The sequence below is a fragment of the Schistocerca serialis genome, chromosome 4 (genome assembly GCF_023864345.2).
Source record: "Schistocerca serialis cubense isolate TAMUIC-IGC-003099 chromosome 4, iqSchSeri2.2, whole genome shotgun sequence".
NCBI classification, from domain to species: Eukaryota; Metazoa; Arthropoda; class Insecta; order Orthoptera; family Acrididae; genus Schistocerca; species Schistocerca serialis.
The window spans coordinates 902029537-902049979 of record NC_064641.1 but is presented as its reverse complement, the minus strand read 5'-3'; the positions used below and the strand labels follow the sequence as shown (position 1 = coordinate 902049979).

The window sequence follows — 20443 nt, the reverse complement described above, 5'->3', positions numbered from 1 at the left end:
GCAGATACGATGTAAGGTGGCAGTATGTTTCCGCACACATGTAATGCTATACCAGTTCATTTACGTATTTTATCCGATATGAGATCGCGATGGACGGTGGGTGGTGGGATAATTGATCATTTCTTTGGCTGGTGTTGAATAGCTCCACGCACTAACATTTTTCTGCAGTGTTGCAAGCCTGGAAATTAATTTTAGCTGAGCGCTGACAGCACGGAGTGGTGACTGCAGCAAGTTAGCGCGAAAGCGGCGATCAGCAGATGGAAGGTTAGAAGAGACGCCGTGTCGTGTTCGACCGGGAGGTACCAGTTTGAATGCAGTGTGGAGACAGCGGCTATATTGTCATACGGGAGATCTCCCTGTCACAAGTCCGGTGCATCGAGGTTAGCCGCAATCCTGTCGCTATAGAACAGCCAGAGGCTGACAGCGGGGGGTGGAAAGCCATAATATCTTACAAGTGAAGAAGGTATAAGGAGCATTGCGAGTGTGTCACGAACGGGGGATGCAAGACCTTCTCACGAGAAAAGGCGAGCGACGTTTCCCGTAAAAAAAAAAAATTGAGAAGTGAATGTCATTGGTGGTGTCCTTGGCCGTAGGCCGAGTTTTAGAGTGTATTAGAACAGTGTCCTATACGGCATATGAACATCAGGCAACTGGCTGGGAGTTTCATGACCCGTTTAGTGGGAGACGCTGCTTTCGTAAGGCACGGGGATTCGTTGCAGGCAGACCACACGTAGTTGCCGGGAACCTCGCAGGAAACCGGCACACTGCATGTAAGGGACGCACCTGCAGGTGTCGAAAGAGAACGTATTGATGGTAAGGAACTTCGCTGATAAGTGAGTGCGTGAAGAGTCTCAGTGTCAGAATTGGCAAAGTGTCGATTTCACCACATAGGGTGAGTTAAGTAACCAGAGTGACGATTCTTTGCTTCTCTGTAGAGTATGCGGCATACTGAAGTTCTTTCTGACGAACGAATAGCTGAGCTGAGTTTCTGTTGTCGTTTTATGAGCAAATAGAAATCTCGATTCGTTTTCCGTGCCGCACTCACGTAGTTTCAGCCTTAGGAGTTTGCGGACACTACACTAGGTCGACTGTGCAGACAGAACTGATAGGTATGCAACGTACACCGATAAACCAAAATATTACGACCATTGCCCACTGCGACGTTGGATAGCGTCTGGTGGCGTTGCGAGCACGTGACGTGGTAAGCACGTAAAAGGAGCAGACACGGGCGGTGGATCACCCTAGCGAAGATATGGGCTGCAAAGGGTGAAATCCTTTGACATAAGCGATTTTGACAAAGAGCACATTATTATTACGCTGAGCCTGTGAACGAGCTTCCCTAAAACGGCGAAGCTGGTAGTGTCGTGCTAGTGTCGTGAGCGTTTACGCAAACAGGCAGAAGGGTAGTGGAACTGCCTCCAGGCGCTAATTTGGTTCGACGTCTACGACTCTTCAGAGAACGTGGCGTTCGGAGGCTCGTCGGCTCTATAAATTAGGATAGATTCTGATCTTTGTCGTTTCTGCCGGAAGAGTGTAATGCTGGTGCACGCACAAGTGTTTCGGAGCACACCGTTCATCGTACGTTGTCGAACATGGAGCTCTACAGGAGGCCACCAATACGTCATCATACGTTGACAGAACGACATTGTCAGTTACGATTTCAGTTGGCACGCAACCATTAGGATTCGACCGTTGATCAATGGAAAAGTGACGGGTGTTCGGGTGGATCACATTTAGCTACACTAGATCGACGATCATCTCCACAAACACTATCATCGAAGTGAGCGACGGCTCGAAATGTGCAGCGCGTCACGGTCGCAGGCTGGTTGAAGCAGTGTTATGCCACGGGAGACATTCTCCTGCACTTGCAGGGACGTGTGGTAATAATCGAAGACACGCTCAGAGCTGCGAACCGCAGCATCGCTTCATGCTTGATTTCGTTCCCGACGGCGATGTCACCTTTCGGCAGTGTAACTGTCCGTGTCTCAGAGCCAGAACCGTGGTACTGCGGTTGGAGGAGATTTATAGCGAACTCAAGTTGATGTCTCGGTGATCAAATTCGCCTGATGTAAATCCTATGCAACCTATCTGCGTCGCTATCGTGCACCATCATCGCATACTCGAGCCAGCGGACAGTTATTTACTACCATAGCGTGACCTGCCCCAAGACGTCTAATGCCACACACCTCCGCAAACCTACCAACAAATTTTCGGATCCCTGATATGCAGAATCAGTGATCTATTTCGTTTCAAGGCCGGACCAACAAGCCATTAAGCAGGTAGTGCTAATGTTTTGGCTCATCAATATACATCTTGTGCACCGTAATCGGTGATACACGCACCACTGCTCGGCATATGGGGAAACAGTCACACCAAATGTGCTGAGTTCCATTTGCTTGTTCTCTAAGCTCTTTACTATCAGTGCCAATCAGGCTGGAGGTCTTATGGTTCACGGGGCTAATCGGTATCAGCCAACTTATTGCGAGCGTCTAATATACGAGGGTGCAATTTATAGGACAGTCACAGATGTTCTCCCAGTCTCAAAGCTAGAGTAGGATTTAACATTCTGTACGTATTTTATACATTTACATCATTCTTCTATTGTTTGAAAATAAATAATTTTAAGGTATCTAGTTGTATTATCCTAGTAGGATATCTATTCGACATTATAGATTTACTAATTAAGATAGAATAGAATATCATCACGACTAGGTATCTTATCTAATGTATTCCTCTAGGTGTAGTTTGTCGATACAATGCTGTTTTAAATTCATTCGTATGCGAGATGTTTCCGTTGCAGACACAACATTGGCAGCCACTCATACAAGCGGTATATATACAATATAACCCCGGGGTTCACACTGTAAAAGATCCGAACTGGGTAATGGGTTGTTTTAAGTAAACGTTTGTAAATCACACTTGTAGCTGAGTGGTGTTTAAATTATAAATCTTATAGTTAGTTTCTTACGATCAATGGTGTGCAATCTCTTTTTACTCCGACAGGGAATGTATTCAGAATTCTGTTTAAAAGTAACGAAACGTGAGTGCCAAATATTTCTAATAACTCTACAGAATAATGATGTCAGCCTGATGGGTTGGTAATTACCTTGCGATCCCTCATTAAGGAACGGAAGAGCCAGATTATTTTCCACTCCATGCAGGGAGCTCTATTATTCCAGCGACACGCTATACGCTGTTACTCGAAGACGGGCTAATCCTTCCTCATATTCGCTATTGAATCCAACAGCAAACCAATGCAGCCATTCAACTGTCACTCGTCTTCACTTGTTTCTGACCTCTGCATCTGTGCAGCAGTTCAAAGTAGAAACAAAATTCTTTGTGAAAAGAGACAGTCTCACCTGCAATGTTAATTTTATTACAAATAGTGCGTTCCGATTGATTAAGTCATCATCAGATTTTATCAAAAACAAAAAAAAGGCCAATGGCATACAAAAGTATAATTCTTGGGCGTAGTTCCAATCTGCTCTAAAATTATTATTGTTGTTACCATTATTTTCCAAAAGCGAGGAAAGAAGTAAAGGCGAAACGCTACCAAAAGCGTTTCATATTACCGGATGAATAGACAGGTGGTCACAAATGAAGGGGATTAAATCATATAAAAGACATTTCTACCAGACTAGATCGACTGAAACAAAACAATACGTCAGATGGTAATAGACCGGAGTGAATATATAAGACACAGGTCTGTACTAAACCGTCAGTATAACCGAGCATTACCACCGAACGAAGCGTCGCATGAGTCTGAAAGTCAGTTAAGTAAACCGCCTACAAAGCGGTTACATTGGACCTAGAGTACGCAACAAACACATGTGCTCCGTGATAGTAGAGTGGATCGACCACAGAGGGCACAACTGTCGGAAAATCTTCGACTATCAAGAAAACATTCTCAAGTGTCAGTGAACGATCTTGATGAAACTTGCGGGTGTGTAGAGGGGGCAAAATAATGCAATACGTATTTTTTGGTTTGTGCCCAATTTAACTTTATAGGGATAAAACACACCAAAAAGTATTTTGGCGTATTAGGTTTTCAGTGAATATCTTCGAAACGATGGTATACAGAAATACGTTAACGTATCAGTGTTGATATGTAATGAACTGTCCGCCTCCATAGCGTAGCGGTAGCGTTACCGCCTACCACGAAGGGGGCCCGGGTTCGATTCCCGGCAGGGGACTACGTGTTGTGCGTCCTTCATCATCACTGACTTGCAGGTCGCCTATGTGGCGTCAATTAAAGACGGCTTACAATACGGCGTCCGAATTCCCCCGAATGGGGCCTCCCGGCCAACAATGCCATCCGATCATTTTGTTCATGTAAATACGTTCCTTGGAAACTGATCATCAAATGTTATCATTATTTTCATGTCAGAAACATACAGGTACAAGTACATACATTTTACACAGTTATGATTAAATTACTTTTGACCAAAACTTGGCCACTTCCAGTGCATTTTCTGTTGCTTGTTAAAGGTCTTCTTCTGTACAGGAGACTGGACACAGTCGACATCGAAGCATGTGCCGGACTGTCTGTTCTTCTCCACAGTCAGACCGTAGTATCATTTGGGTCTGTGTATCCCCATTTTGCCGCCTTAGCTTTTGATCTTCCAACTCCGGATCTTAGCCTATTCAGGGACTTCCAAGTTGTCCATTCCCGATCATGGCCTGGAGGTAAAGCTTCAACAACTCTATTCCAACCAGGTGCAAGGCAGGTCGCAGCCCTCCGTAGTTGTAGTCTAGCTTTCTCAGCAGTCGTTCTAAGTTCTTTTGATGTCCTAAGGGAGCTCTTCCTTGACTTCAGTCGTTGCGGATGCGGTTCATGCCCCATGAGTAAATTCATTTTCCACTTGTTCGCAGCTATCTCTCTTCGAACAGGTGGTGGTGCTATTTCTGCGAGGGAGTAATAATTAGAAATTTTGCAAAAAACAGTGAACACAATGTAAAACAGAATTCATGAGGATTTCTAATTTATTTGTTCACGATATTTGTTGGAGGAGCTACAGAAACTGGAAGTCGTGTATTTTTTCGTCTACTTTGGGTCAACCGACACGGGAAGCAGCGAAGATGAGCTAAGAAGACGGACCTCGTTTGGCCGAGTAGTCATGAAGCAGATAACGGAAATATGCCAGAACAAAGCGCAAAATCTAGAGAAAGATCGAGGGCAAGAGACCGAGAGAAAGAGCAGCGAGCAGGTACAAAGATCTAATCAAGAAGATCTTGGGTCGACCTCTTCAGCAAGCTGTAAGCGAGGCTGGTAACCTTCTGGGAGGGAGACTCTTGGTTCATGATGTCACGACACACAGTAAGACATACGTCATCTTACCGACCCAAGGGCGCTATCTGCTCAGCTCATCAACGACGACTTCCTGAAACTCCCTCGAGTGTCATAGTTCAGCCGTTAATTCAGGCAAATGTAGGCCGCTACCATTATTAAAATAGAGAATCTCGCGGCCACCGGTTGCTTTTGTAGCGGCCAGCTTGCGTTGGCTGATTTGTGACGCGCCCATGCTCTCCTGTCGGTCAAGATGCGTGGACGATTTTCGCCCAACGTACGAATACATGCATGGCTACACAGAGTATGGATTCTTGTAAAACTTATGTATCAAAATAGACTTTAGTTGCAATGAAATGAAAATATCACATTCTCTTCGTGGACTTATGTAACTTCTTGGCTGCTATTACAGTAGACCTAAATGATAAAATTACATGTGACGACACAAAAACCGATAAAAGTAATTTTTTCCGTTGTAGCCTCGCGCTGTTTCTATTGCAAATGTATAGTTTTACGTAAAAAAGAAGTTGCGAGAAGAAAAAGATCTCCACTTTAAAACAGCTGCCAGAGCAAATTCGATGCATTTTGAGGTCTCTTCCACGAGAATACGCAGAAAACTTGGTTTCAAGTATGCCTGGAGATGGCAAGCAACCACCGAATCTGCGATTGACTGAATGTATTATTTACTGTAACTGCGTTTTTCTTTTGTTCACATAGATGTACATCTACGTTTTAGAATGTTGTCGAATAGATTTTTCTACTGATTAACCAGACCATGATCTTGCTTAACAGACTGAATAACTTTACTTATTATTCCATTGGATTTTACGATGTCACAAAAAGACTGATGTGACATGTTTCCACGACAGCAAAAGAAAAATTCGCAGTAAGATTCGATTTCAACACGGGACTTTAAACTTCGAAATTGTGCTGTTAGCGACTGCGCTGCTAACTCACTTCCTTTTACGATGAGCATGTGGAATGATGAAGGCGCCTCGAAAGTTTTACCGTCATTTTCTCGAAAACACGTTAGGACACATCGAAAACAGTCGTGATCGATACCTAACTGGTGCAAAATTGTATCGATTATTTCATCAGTGTGTAATTTTCCGAGGTTTTGTTGAAATGTGTTTAAACTGCAAGGTTTGAAGAATACAGTAAGCTGTCTAACGCATGATGAGTGTAATTATTTTCTGAATTTTGTCAGAGTCGGTCTCCTCGTATTTTGCATTACATTTTGACGAAAGGTCAAGTGATTTAAGTTGGCACGTGTTAAGTCAAGAGTGACTTTCAATGTGTTTCAGTATTTGAGTGTAGAATTCATGAGTCGTTAAAATACGACGAGACGTAAGTCTTGAGTTCAGTGATTTTGTCTCAAGTGATCCGTGTAGTGTTTCTGCGATACTAGTTAGTACACATACCAGTGGACTTGGGTGTCACATTTGGTTAGGTGATATTTAGGAAGGCTCATTCGAAGTTAGTAGAGAAATCGTACTACGTGGTTGTAACGTTGTTTTATAAGTGGAGTAACTGCTTACCCAGCGTTATGCTTGAAGCTTTTCTTGAATGGCGAATAAAGCTCAGGTGTGTTGTTATAGATATCGTAAATTGCCCGTACGTATTGTTAACAATGTAATCATTTAGACCACATCTCCTTACGTGAACCATCATAAAGAAGAAATTGCAACTGCTACCGTTATTTCTGTAGTAAATGTGATGACTAACTTTACATTAAGATTGATTAGTGCGTGCACGAGAGACCAACACTTGAAGGGGCTTATAGTTTGAAAATCTAACATTTAAGTTGAGATATAAAATCGTGCTGTTACCTAGAATTTACTTTCAGTTTGGTTTTGATAGTGTTCTTCTGGTTTATTGTGGGGCTATTAGGTTTTTTGGCAGTCACTCATTCACACTCGGCGTTTGATCATTAAACAGCACTTACACTTAAAAGGAAAGAAAATAACCTTTAATTGGTTTAAAATAAATTTTAGTTCCCGAGTTATCATTCACCCACGGGGATTTTTCAATAACTGGTTTTGAAAAGGAAAGAGTTAAAAATAAAAGCAATTTTCAGTAAACAGCGTAAGAGCCCTCGATTCAGCGATTAGGTTTACACAATTAAATTGAGAACAGTTAAGAGAAAGAGAGACATTTTAAACCTCCTCTTAGCTTAAAACATTGAAACGACTTAGTAAGAGGTTGGCATTGAAATATTACGATAAATAAAATACTAGAGTTGGCGAGAATATTTCTAAAAGGTTTGGAAAGGAAAGAATTGATATGTATCTGAAGATCATATTAAACATTCATGAGTTGCAGAACAAATAATCAGAGGAAGAGCCTAAAGAAGTTTTTTTACGTTGCCTTAGTTACAGTTTATATCTCTGGAATTGGATATCAAAACATATTATGAAAATACTTAAATTGTGAAACCTTTAAACACTTTAGAGATTTGTAAGTAATTGATGGAATATAAATGTTTAAGTCTTGACTATCACATACTCAGGGTCGTATTTTAATGCTAGAAAAGATATTTTAGTTATTTAGTAGTTTTATGATAAGTGCTAAGTTACATATCCGTACGATACGTAATTATATTGAGCGAATGCTTCACAAAAGAAAAACATAGATACTCCAAAGTCTGGATAAATTAAATAATACAACTCAGTAACAATTACTAGGTTGTTTACAGCTGAAGAGTAATTTAAAGCATTTTTATATATCACTGGTGAGTGCTATAATCAGTCAAACGCTTCATTAATAATAAGATGGCTTGTGCACTCGTTCGATTATATACTGATGGTTAATTTTGGGGAATAAGTTTCATCTACATAAGATCCATTTGTTCTAAAGTGCGCTATAGTGCTGGGAGATAGAATTACCAATTCGACCAAGCATGTGATTTCTTATTGGCCATGTAATTGATCGTGTAGTGTTCCTTGGAATCAGCGTTCTCCTGAGAGGTTAGATAGTAGCCTATTGCGCCTCTCCATTATGATTTTCGTTTCATTCATATTTTTTTCTCCATTTTCTCATGTACTGGGACGGAGTGGTCCCTCAACGTTTTAGTGTGGGTAGCTACGTGGCTGCAATTCCAGCACAGTGTAAGGCGAATGTGAGGTCTGTTGGAACCTGCCCATTAGTTTCGTATAGGGTGCCTCAGGGATGCGGCGTTCTCTGAATGCTATACAACAGTTCAATAAAGAACCTTAGTAGTTTCATTTCTATAAAGCAGATTAACAATACTTAGAGATTTACAAGGAGTAGTCGCAAACGATGAGCGACATGCAAACAGTAATATTCTTAGCTATGCGAAATCACTTTAAATTTGACACACGTTGCTAATAACTGATCTGCGAGTGCCGGTCTACAACTGCGCCTACATTGTCCACTAATGTCTGTATACTCAGGCGATTTGAATGGCTAGACTGGTAGGAGCTGTGCTTATATTCACTTCAGCTTGAGGGCGCTCCTGTCGCTGTGCGGTAATATTCCGAGCACCATTGGCCGACGTCGTTTCACCACCTCATCTGGTCTTACGTTTCTCATCTTCGTTCCGGAGCTTTGGTTAAGCCAGAACAAGGTCCGATCCAGTACCTTCCTCTGCAAAGCCTGCTGCGGTGCCTCGGATATTTGCGCTCCTGCAGTATCCAATCTTCATTTTTAACGATGAACCAACGTTTGGGAGTCGTCATCAAACATCTTTGATAAACGCGACGCATAGGCTGCACTCACGTCTCTTCTCGCACATCTCAGTCAACAATTAAGAGTAAACTAATGCTTTATGAAGATTGCATGAAGGACAAAGGTTCCCTCTTTTGGGTTGTGGAAGTACTAAGTCGATATCGTTTACAATCTGTGTGTAATGCCGACCACACTCTTACTTAACAGACAGTAAGCGTTTCAAATCTTATCTAAAATAATATTTTTTATCGCATATTTTATGTAAATAACAGTAATTGAACAATAAAAACATACAAATTATAGTAATTTAATTTTTATTCTTCGAGAGAATACGTACATTCACAAAAACATTCAAAGCGCAGTACACTCCTGGAAATGGAAAAAAGAACACATTGACACCGGTGTGTCAGACCCACCATACTTGCTCCGGACACTGCGAGAGGGCTGTACAAGAAATGATCACACGCACGGCACAGCGGACACACCAGGAACCGCGGTGTTGGCCGTCGAATGGCGCTAGCTGCGCAGCATTTGTGCACCGCCGCCGTCAGTGTCAGCCAGTTTGCCGTGGCATACGGAGCTCCATCGCAGCCTTTAACACTGGTAGCATGCCGCGACAGCGTGGACGTGAACCGTGTGTGCAATTGACGGACTTTGAGCGAGGGCGTATAGTGGGCATGCGGGAGGCCGGGTGGACGTACCGCCGAATTGCTCAACATGTGGGGCGTGAGGTCTCCACAGTACATCGATGTTGTCGCCAGTGGTCGGCGGAAGGTGCACGTGCCCGTCGACCTGGGACCGGACCGCGGCGATGCACGGATGCACGCCAAGACCGTAGGATCCTACGCAGTGCCGTAGGGGACCACACCGCCACTTCCCAGCAAATTAGGGACACTGTTGCTCCTGGGGTATCGGCGAGGACCATTCGCAACCGCCTCCATGAAGCTGGGCTACGGTCCCGCACACCGTTAGGCCGTCTTCCGCTCACGCCCCAACATCGTGCAGCCCGCCTCCAGTGGTGTCGCGACAGGCGTGAATGGAGGGACGAATGGAGACGTGTCGTCTTCAGCAGTGAGAGTCGCTTCTGGCTTGGTGCCAATGATGGTCGTATGCGTGTTTGGCGCCGTGCAGGTGAGCGCCACAATCAGGACTGCATACGACCGAGGCACACAGGGCCAACACCCGGCATCATGGTGTGGGGAGCGATCTCCTACACTGGCCGTACACCACTGGTGATCGTCGAGGGGACATTGAATAGTGCACGGTACATCCAAACCGTCATCGAACCCATCGTTCTACCATTCCTAGACCGGCAATGGAACTTGCTGTTCCAACAGGACAATGCACGTCTGCATGTATCCCGTGCCACCCAACGTGCTCTAGAAGGTGTAAGTCAACTACCCTGGCCAGCAAGATCTCCGGATCTGTCCCCCATTGAGCATGTTTGGGACTGGATGAAGCGTCGTCTCACGCGGTCTGCACGTCCAGCACGAACGCTGGTCCAACTGAGGCGCCAGGTGGAAATGGCATGGCAAGCCGTTCCACAGGACTACATCCAGCATCTCTACGATCGTCTCCATGGGAGAATAGCAGCCTGCATTGCTGCGAAAGGTGGATATACACTGTACTAGGACCGACATTGTGCATGCTCTGTTGCCTGTGTCTATGTGCCTGTGGTTCTGTCAGTGTGATCATGTGATGTATCTGACCCCTGGAATGTGTCAATAAAGTTTCCCCTTCCTGGGACAATGAATTCACGGTGTTCTTATTTAAATTTCCAGGAGTGTATTTCGGAGCACTACGAGCAACCTGGGAAGGCATATACACCACACTCACAATTTCTGTGTACATGTCATTAGGAAAACCACCTCGCAATCTGGCGATAATTTGGCTTGGAGCCATGTACATTGAAACGTTTCCTGGAAAGCAGGAGCCTGCAACTGATTATCGGTCAAGATATACATTTTAATTGCATAGCTTCTACTTGTGATTTTCCTTGCTGGTGATGATAGTAGGGCACTTCTATAACAGGCGAGTGTAACTCTTAACCTGTCAGTAAACGTACCCGTCGCATGCTTTACGTAACGGCATACACCTTGATAGAACTGCTTCTAATTAACACATAGGCACTCCGATTTCATCAACAAACAGCCCATTGTACGTATAAGAAAGCATCGGTTTGCCCACCACACGATTCAGTAACGTAAAGAGACTCTCTTCACTGTCACTGTAGGTGTTCGATGCTTCTGCCACCCTGCCAATCGCATTACTCACTGGTGTCAAGGGCCCACCACTGTCCTTTTGGCTTTCAAAGTAAACACGCAAATCGCGTACTTGAGATTTCAGCGCAGCTCGTTTTCCAGAAGTCCTCTTATGACGCCATTTTCTACAGGCATGGCAAGAAACTCACAGAGTTAGTGGTATGCACATGTAAACACACAAACCTGAACGAAGCAGGCGGTACCACTGCCTGAAAGTTGGGATCGCCTAATGCTACGGTATCACTGGAGCGTCGCCAAGATAACGTAACCAAAATCTGATGATCTGATTGGCCGTCGTGGACGCGCGAAGCACGTGCACAGTGGCCAGTTCAACTGTCAGAACTCTTCTCTCGCTGTACTGAGTATAACGGAATTGGATTTATTAACTTCTACGGGAACCAGCGTAGGTGAAAACGAGCCCATTTCCTAGTAGATGAGGTGCTATATCTCGTACGGAAAAATTTTGGATGAAGCGGTTGTCGGCCGAGATTTTAATGGTGTTATAATGCCAAAAGACAGAAGACCAAACTTTATCAAATGCGTAGTTCTAGAACTAAATGTACGTCGTTTAGAATTAGAGGAGGCTTGGGGAATTCTGAAGGGAGATTGACAACGCTTTTCCTATCATAGTGCTACAGCTACGCCACTATAGAATCTATGTGGCGAAGAAAATGAGCGACAGAGTAATTGCTACTGAAACTGGCCAACATATTTCTGAGTCCACTAGCTGCACCATTGTACCTTTCTAATGATAAGACAGAATCGAGAAGAAAGAGTTGCGTAAACGAATGCAAGAAATATGGTTGACCATTTGGCGCTAACAGCACACATTTCAATCGATAATTCTGTGGGAGTGCTGCTATGCCAAACGTCGACCAATTAGCTACGTGGTGGCTCATAGTTATGAAGGAAATCAGCTGAAGAAAGAAACTTCCGAATTTTCTATTTGTCGCCTTCGTCGATTGTATTCCGATTCACCTCTAGCAGCGGAAAGTTTCATAGAAGTCGAAGGAATCTAGTCAACGTTGTCACTGCTTCAACGAAGACAAATGGATGAAATTAAAATTCTTTCCACAAATAGTAACAGTAACTCCAAGGAAACTTCACTATCGTTGCATCTCTGGAAACAGAAACGTCGCACAAGAGAACAATTTATTAACAGATTAAATAGTAAGAGGGCAGCTGTGTGACATCGCAGGCTGAATGAAGGGAATATGTCAGGAAATACTGTACACAACTGTACAGTGTACAAACCATAAACGGAGAAGGAACTACTACCACGTAAAACTATTTCCAATAACGCTAGATGAGCAGGACAGAAACCGTTTAACGAGTGAAGTAACCGTGGAAGATATTTGGGGTTCACCGAGGAAGGTGCAGGTTAATGAATCATCCTCAAATGATAGCCTGATAATGGAATGTTTTTGGCCGTTTTGGTATGCTGTTTAATGGAATATTGCTTTGCACGCATATACAATGAACTTAGCAGCCCAGCAAATATCGGTAGGCTTAAATGATAGCCTTATATTCCTGATACCGAAAGGACATCCACATGAAGATTTAAATTTCGTCTCATTTCTCTCCTGAACTATATTTACAAGTTTGTGGCCCGCATTATAGAAACTAGAATAAAGAATGTCCTAGGGGAGATCATACACAACAGGCAGACAGCAGCAGTAAAAGGACGAACAATCTTATTTAAAAGTCTGGCAGATTATAGAGAAATCATATTTACAGAGCCATATTGCGACCAGAGGCTAAAGTTTTAGCTTTAAATCTACGTGAGGCCTTCTACAGGATTTCTCAGAATTACTTGTTCCAAGTACCGAACCATCTAGGACTCAAAGTGTAATTTATTCAAATGATTAAAAATCTCTGTAATTGTGCCAGTTCCTAGATTATGACCAACGCATTGGTCACCAGACAAATAGCCAATGAGAGGTCGGTTTGACACTTATACCACATGTCAATTCCGCTCTTTGTTATTGCAGTTGACCCACTAATCATAATGATGACCTGCAAACATCAGAGGATGAATATTTACTCAATTATAACTAAATGCATAGCATTTGCAGATGACGCGGGTATGTTACTGTAATCGAAGTAGCACCATCAGGAAGTCAATAACAACACATAGGAGTATGAAACAGTGTCTGACTCTGAAGCAAACATCAGAAAAAACTTGTCTAATGCCAATCGGGAGAGGATTCTGAATGATGACTCTAGAACACAACAAAGGCTGAGGGCAGATCTGGTCAACACCAAAATACCAAAAATATGATACTTTGACCGACTAAACCCTGTGGCTCAAAGACTGGTTAGGAATATAGTGGCTACAGTTGGCTGGTATATCTGGAAGGATTAAATCTTCAAGATTGAGGCAAATGTTATAATCCTCCCACCAAAAAAGATGTACCTTGGGCTAACAGACGCCCAAGTTAAATAACAGGCACCTTTCATACGGAGTATGACGAAACTGAGCCAAAAGTTCCCGGACATTGTGCTGAGTAGAGCATAGAGACACCTGAGCCGGGCCACATCCCAGTACAAAACCAGAACAGGATGTTCCTGTTGGACGTTAGCCACCTGCGGGAGATAATAACAAGCTATACGAACTGGAACATACAGTAATCTGGAGGAACGTTCTCAAAAGAAACCGCTATATGATCAGCCTGGTAAAAAACTATGGACGAAATAAACCGCCGAAAAAAGAAGCTTCACAGAATACATTTAACAGAGTCTGACAAATGTAGAAAGTGTGACGTTGGATCTTAACGACCACCGCAGAACGTATGTGGATAGAACAGTGTCATATGGGAGTGGTGTATAAAGAATCTGGCTACGATTAGCGGTAGAGCAAGATAGCACATCACACTAACATCGCGCTAATTTAGGCGCAGGCCAGTAAATTTACTTCATTACTGGAAACAAATGAAAATATGAGTTTAAAAAAAGAAGAAGGAGGGAGATACACATACGCATGCTGCTATTGAGGTATTTCATTTGCTTGGTGACTGAAATTGAGAAGAAGGCAAGGGATCATGGTCCTCTACATAAAATGCTGCACCGAGAAAAACAGAACGATATTGATAAGGAAAACCTCATGCCACAAACTCAATAGGCCACTGAAGCAGTGAACGTGTGGCAGTGAAGAGACTGCAGGTTAAGAACAGAGATATGAAGACATTCAAACTGCAGTCGGGTACCCAGAAGATTATTGAAATAACCTTGGCGAAAATCAGTAACTGTGTGCGTGTGCGTGTGCGTGTGGGCGTGCGTTTGTGTGTGTGTGTGTGTGTGTGTGTGTGTGTGTGTGTGTGTGTGTGTGTCACGTGACCTACATTAGGTGATGAGATATGACTTAGAAGATAACATTGTCTTTCGTAGAAAATTAAGAGAAAACTTCATTGTACAGAATGATAAAAAAGAGTAAGAAAGTTTATTTAGAAATAGTGAAAGAACGGTAAGATGACCTACAAAGACCTACACGTTGCGTTGCCAAAAGCATCCGTAAGTATATTGAAACTGGAGGTGGAATTTATGAAAATCAGCCCTGAACTCGATCATTTGTCTGTTCTGCCATTATTTGGTTGGGTTTCATACAGCTGTGTCCTTTGTAAAACTGGACTCAAATAGACTGTTTTAATCGAATTAGTCTGTGGTACTTGTGGTGTCACAGCCAGACACCACACTTGCTAGGTGGTAGCTTTAAATCGGCTGCGGTCCATTAGTACATGTCGGACCCGCGTGTCGCCACTGTGTGATCGCAGACCGAGCGCCACCACAAGGCAGGTCTCGAGATACGGACTAGTACTCGCCCCAGTTGTATGGACGACTTTGCTAGCGACTACATGGACGAAGCATTGCTCATTAGCCGAGCCAATAGTTAGAATAGCCTTCAGCTAAGTCAATGGCTACGACCTAGCAAGGCGCCATTAGTAACATTGCATGTATCTAAAGAGTCTCACTTGTATCGCCACAATCTCCAGATGTACCAAAAAGGATGGATTAAAAGTTAAGTATTCCAGAAGCTACGTACTTTTCTTTATAGCATTCATTACATATCCTGTTTCAGACCTCACGCCATCCTGCTTTAACTTAGCGCATGCCTTTCGGCTTCCTCTCATTGTGTCTAGGCTGTCTTGTCTAGACACAACAGTACTACGTTCTAAAGTATTTACTTTCGCTTCGGAAACATTATATATACAAAGTGACAATTATTGAACTATACTTCTGAACGGTTTGCGTTAGGACGTTCGAACTGCACGGCTGGCCGCGGAGAATGATGGGAATTAGTATGTACGTATAGTTTGTCTTATCGACGAAGCTCACTTTCATGTTGATGAGTTCGTCAATAAGCAAAACTGGCGCATCTGGGTGACTGTGAATACGCATTTCACGATCGAGAAGTCTCTTCACCCTCGACGGGTGACTGTGTGTGCAATGTCCAGTCACGGAATAATCGTTGCGATACTCCTTGATAGCACAGTGACCACCGTACGGTAAGTGAAGGTTTTGGAAGGTGATTTCATCCCCATTATCCAAAGTGACCCTGATTTCGACAAGATGTGTTTCATGCAAGACGGAGCTCGACCCTGTCGAAGCAGGAGAGTGTTTGATGTCCTGGAGGGGCATTTTGGGGCTGCATTATGGCTCTGGGGTACCCAAAGGCCTTTGACATGGGCCACGATTGACCGCCGTATTCTCCGGATTTGGCAGATGTGACTCCTTTTTGTGGAGTTATACTAAAGACAAGGTGTACAGCAATAACTTCAGAACCGTTGTTGAACTGAAAACAGTCAATCAGGAGGTAATCGACAGCATCGATGTTGCGACACTTCAGCGTGTCATACAAAATTTCGCTTTTCGTCTGCGCCACATCATCGCCAAGGATGGCAGGCTTATCGAATGCGTCATAACCTAACACTGGAAAAGTGACGTTTACATGTTGTGTGCACGCCGTAGTTTGTAAATAATTTGTCTTTGTTTTCATATAGTTCAATACTTGTAACCCTGACTGACTACACAAAGAAGTGCCAGTCACAAGTGACTGCTTTACGTTGCGGAATGACTACGTCACGATTGCTCAATCCCCAGAGGAGAACTGTTTGTTTCCGTGCAGGACATCGGCGCGGGCTACGACATGCACAGCAACATGACGACCGCCTGGGAGTTCGCTGGCCGGTACGCGACGGACGTCTTCACAGAGGAGGCGGAGCGTCTGATCCAGCAGCACGACGTGCAGAGGCCGCTGTTCCTGTACCTGGCACACCAGGCCGTGCACGCGGGAGACGCCGCAAAGTGGCTGGACGCGCCCCAGCACGTCATCAACAAGTTCCTCTACATCAGCGACCCCAACAGGCGCATACTGGCCGGTGAGTTTGGCAGTACACCGCCAATCAAAAGAGCGGTATCCGCACTATCCATGTAACTAACGCTGTAAGTGGGAAAAATGTTTGATGGAGCATAACAATGAAATAGGACTTGGAAGAGCAGTTGAAAGGAATGGATAGAGTCTTGAAAGGAGGATGTCAGATGAACAAAAGCAAAACGAAGATAGTAGAATGTAGTCAGATTAGAGCCGGTGATGCTGAGGAAATTAGATTAGGAAATGAGACCCTTAAAGTAGTAAATGAGTTTTGCTGTTTGGAAAACAAAATAACTAACGATGGTCGAAGTAGAGAGTGTATAAACTGTAGATTGCCAATGGCAAGGAAAGGTAACATCGAGTATAGATGGTATCAGGAAGTCTGTTCTGAAAGTATTTCTATGGAGTGTAGCCATGAGTGGAAGTGAAAGAAGGAAGATAAACAGTTTAGACAAAAAGAGAATAGATGCTTTCTAAATGTGGTTCTATAGAAGTATGCTAAAGATTAGATGGGTACATCACGTAACTAATGTGGAGGTACTGAATAGAACTGGGGAAAAGAGGAACTTGTGGGACAACTTGACTAGAAGAATTTATCGGTTGGTAGGACATGTTCTGAGGCATAAAGGGATCAGCAACTTAGTATTGGATGCAGCGTGAAGGGTAAAAATGGTAGAGGGAGACCAAGAGATGGTTACACTAAGCAGATTCAGAAGGTTGCAGTAGTTACTTGGAGATAAAGAAGCTTGCACAGGATAGAGTAGCATAGAGAGCCGCATCAAATCAGTCTCTGGACTGAAACCACAACAACAACAGGAATGAGATACTGAGTGGTCAGTGCGTACTCTCTCGAAATGGTAGACCTAATCGATAAAACTACTTAATTTATTATATATTCCTAAGTCCAGCATCGATTTTGGGGTGGTGAATATTCATACGAATGAATCAGGAACACAAGATTGTACATGGTAGTTTCGTTGGTAAGTTTGAAATATCTATAGGAAATTAGCAGCGTAACTACCTCTGTGCAGCAGGAAGACATATCCCAAAGAAGTGTGATTCACAACGAGTTTTGGACCATGCTTATTATTCACATTTGTAGCCACTTCAGAATCGATGTCAGTTCCGCGACTTACGTAAAACGATTCTTGAAACTGTCTACCATACGTGCTGCGTCTGTACTGGACGTTTCACTAACTGGTTCACTTGATGCTGTATTACCCAGACTACCACCCTTACAGCCTTAATGTGTTAGTGTCCGAAACTGTAGAAACAGTTGCTACACTATGTGCATCAGAGTCTCCTGCAAATTTCGAAACTTCTGCATGCTGTTCTGTAACGTCTTCCGGTCAGTTCAATACGCAGCCACTCAAAATTTTATGTATCATAGAACTATGCGACCTCAGTGACAAATCGCTTAGATCTAAAAGTAATATTTACGAATATCGGTATGATCTCTGTAACTATAAACATTATACAAAGAGGAGTAAATAATATCGAAATGTGTGCAAATACTATTTTCTTCATGTTGCATGTTTTATGCATTTTCCTGGAGGTGAACTGTCAGTGGAAATAGTGTACATTAACTCAGCGGCTAAAATTATCGAGGATATTTAAGGGTGAATGGATGTAACTAGGAAATAAATTGGTGAGAATCGCTTTCCTTACATAAAAGGCGAGGAAGAAAACTAGCTACAAATATGCTAATAAAGGACCCCCATATTGATTGTGTGCTTTATAATATAGGAAATGTTAATGTGAGTTTAACTTCCCGTCGGTTATGTCAGGAGACATCAGAAGTGTCAATCTACAGGAAACAAATGCTACTTGAACACAAACCCTGCTCTTGAGATGAGTGCCTCAAAGACTATCCGTAAATATTCATACCTTTACTCACTTGCTAGCTAATATCTGAAGCCCACGAAATTAGAAACATAAAAATGATAATAAACGCAGTAGAAATTCTTCCAATCCATCTATGGCATACAGCAAACCAGTGCAATAATAAAAGCAATCATGTTCGTAGTTGTTAGAGAAACCGTTATGAATATAGTAATAGCAATATAATCGCAAATTTGTACCAAATAAAGTAATAAACAGCTTAACGGACCCGTGGTATATACTCGTATGCTTACCAGTACCACTTACAGCGTTAATGTCGAATATTGAATGCGTTGAAAGGAATTAGCAAAACCTGGTAGATATACAAGTAGCCCCATAATCGCAAATACAAAATTTTGAGAACATTCTGTTTAAATACCTATATATAGGGTGTTTCAGAATTCATGTTAAACACTTTTAGAGGTTGCAGAGGGGAGTTAGTAGGTCCAGTTTTACATTTGAACCCATATGTGGAAACGGCTCGTTTTCATGTTACAAAGAAAGCAAGATGTACAGATTTCACTACTATTTCCTATGATATTACAACAGCATTTCGATACGAAGACCACCAAGTTCGCTGCAGTCAGGCAAGTTCACTTTGTCCAACATGTGTGGTATATGCTCATTCAGTATTGCCGCAGTCGTGATCCATGCAACCAGATCTTCGTCTAACTGGACAGGGAAGGGAAGGTCCAAAGGGGTTAAATCAAGGTATCATAGTAGCCAATCATGTGGTCCACCTCGACCGATCCGACTGTCCCCATAGACGACGTTCAAAAAATTTCTGGCTCGAACTGCGAAATCTATTGCCGCGGTGCAGAATGTCCAGTGGTATATTTCCTAAAAATTCGTCCAGCACTTGGTGCAGGAAAATCAAGTGCCTGACACCTGTTAGGATGTACGGCCCCGTCACGCGACAATCGCAGATACCTGACCAGAAGTCGATGCCGAAGGTGTCCTGAAATCTTCGTGTACACGTGGCCTTGTGGCTTTCTTTACTCAAAATGTGGCTCTTTCGTACGTTCAAAAACACCTTGATTGTTGAAATGCGCTTCGTCGTTGAACAAAATTCGTCTTGTAAACTGAGGGCAATCTACACTACGGCGCGACAACCAAGTACAGAAATTGACAGGTGGCACAAAATCCGCCGCGAGTACGGCGCGTTCCTTGTAACGGTGATACGGATTGAGTTCCTGTTCGTGCATAACACGCCAGACAGACGACTGAGACACATGCAAGTCACCTGCATTGGTTCGAGTACTCGCAGATGAGTTCTGTTCACCTTGATGAAGCACTTCCTCTTCTGATACGACAGTGCGCTGCCTTCTTGGAACACCACAGTTTGCTCTATCGCTTGTGCATTTCCCACTTTGTCGCACCCATTGTTCTACTCTGGCAAATACGGAATGAGATGGTGTCACACGATTTGCAAAGTACCCGTGACGTTGAGTTTCTCTTCGATTCTACATCTACATCCATACTCCGCAATCCACCTGACGGTGTGTGGCGGAAGAATTACTACGAGATTCACCGTAAATTAACGACATACCGGTTTACTCTGCAGACATGTGCTCAGGCATCCTGTTGCTGGAATACTAGTCACCGTCACGTCAACTGACGCATTACCGGCAAGTACGAAAACAAGGCTGATGGAAACACGGGACATCAGGTGACATTGCGTCATTGTACCATGCATGAATGTGGATAGCCTACCATAACACGCGAACAGCGCAAGAAACATCTGGCGCACGAGTAAGTAGCTCTTTTTTCCTTGCAAAAAGGATCATTTCCGGACGTGCATTACCATGTAAAACTTGATCTACTAAGTTCCCTCTACAACTTCTAGAAGTCTGTAACATGAATTGTGAAACACCCTTCATATAAAAGCCAATGTCCCGACAGGTTGACTCACTCACGGGCTCATCGTCGTCCAGCCCAAACCACCAAGGGTAGAAACTT

At 43.4% G+C, this 20443-nt stretch overlaps 1 protein-coding gene across 1 annotated transcript in view; it reads left to right on the top strand.

Moving 5' to 3' along the window:
- Positions 1-20443, top strand: part of LOC126474835 (arylsulfatase B-like) — a 79277-nt gene that overhangs the window by 33665 nt on the left and 25169 nt on the right. Inside the window, exons 4-5 of the mRNA XM_050102312.1 lie at positions 3087-3098; positions 16358-16610. Of these exons, the coding sequence (XP_049958269.1) occupies positions 3087-3098; positions 16358-16610 (265 nt within the window). The remainder of the gene's footprint in view (positions 1-3086; positions 3099-16357; positions 16611-20443) is intronic.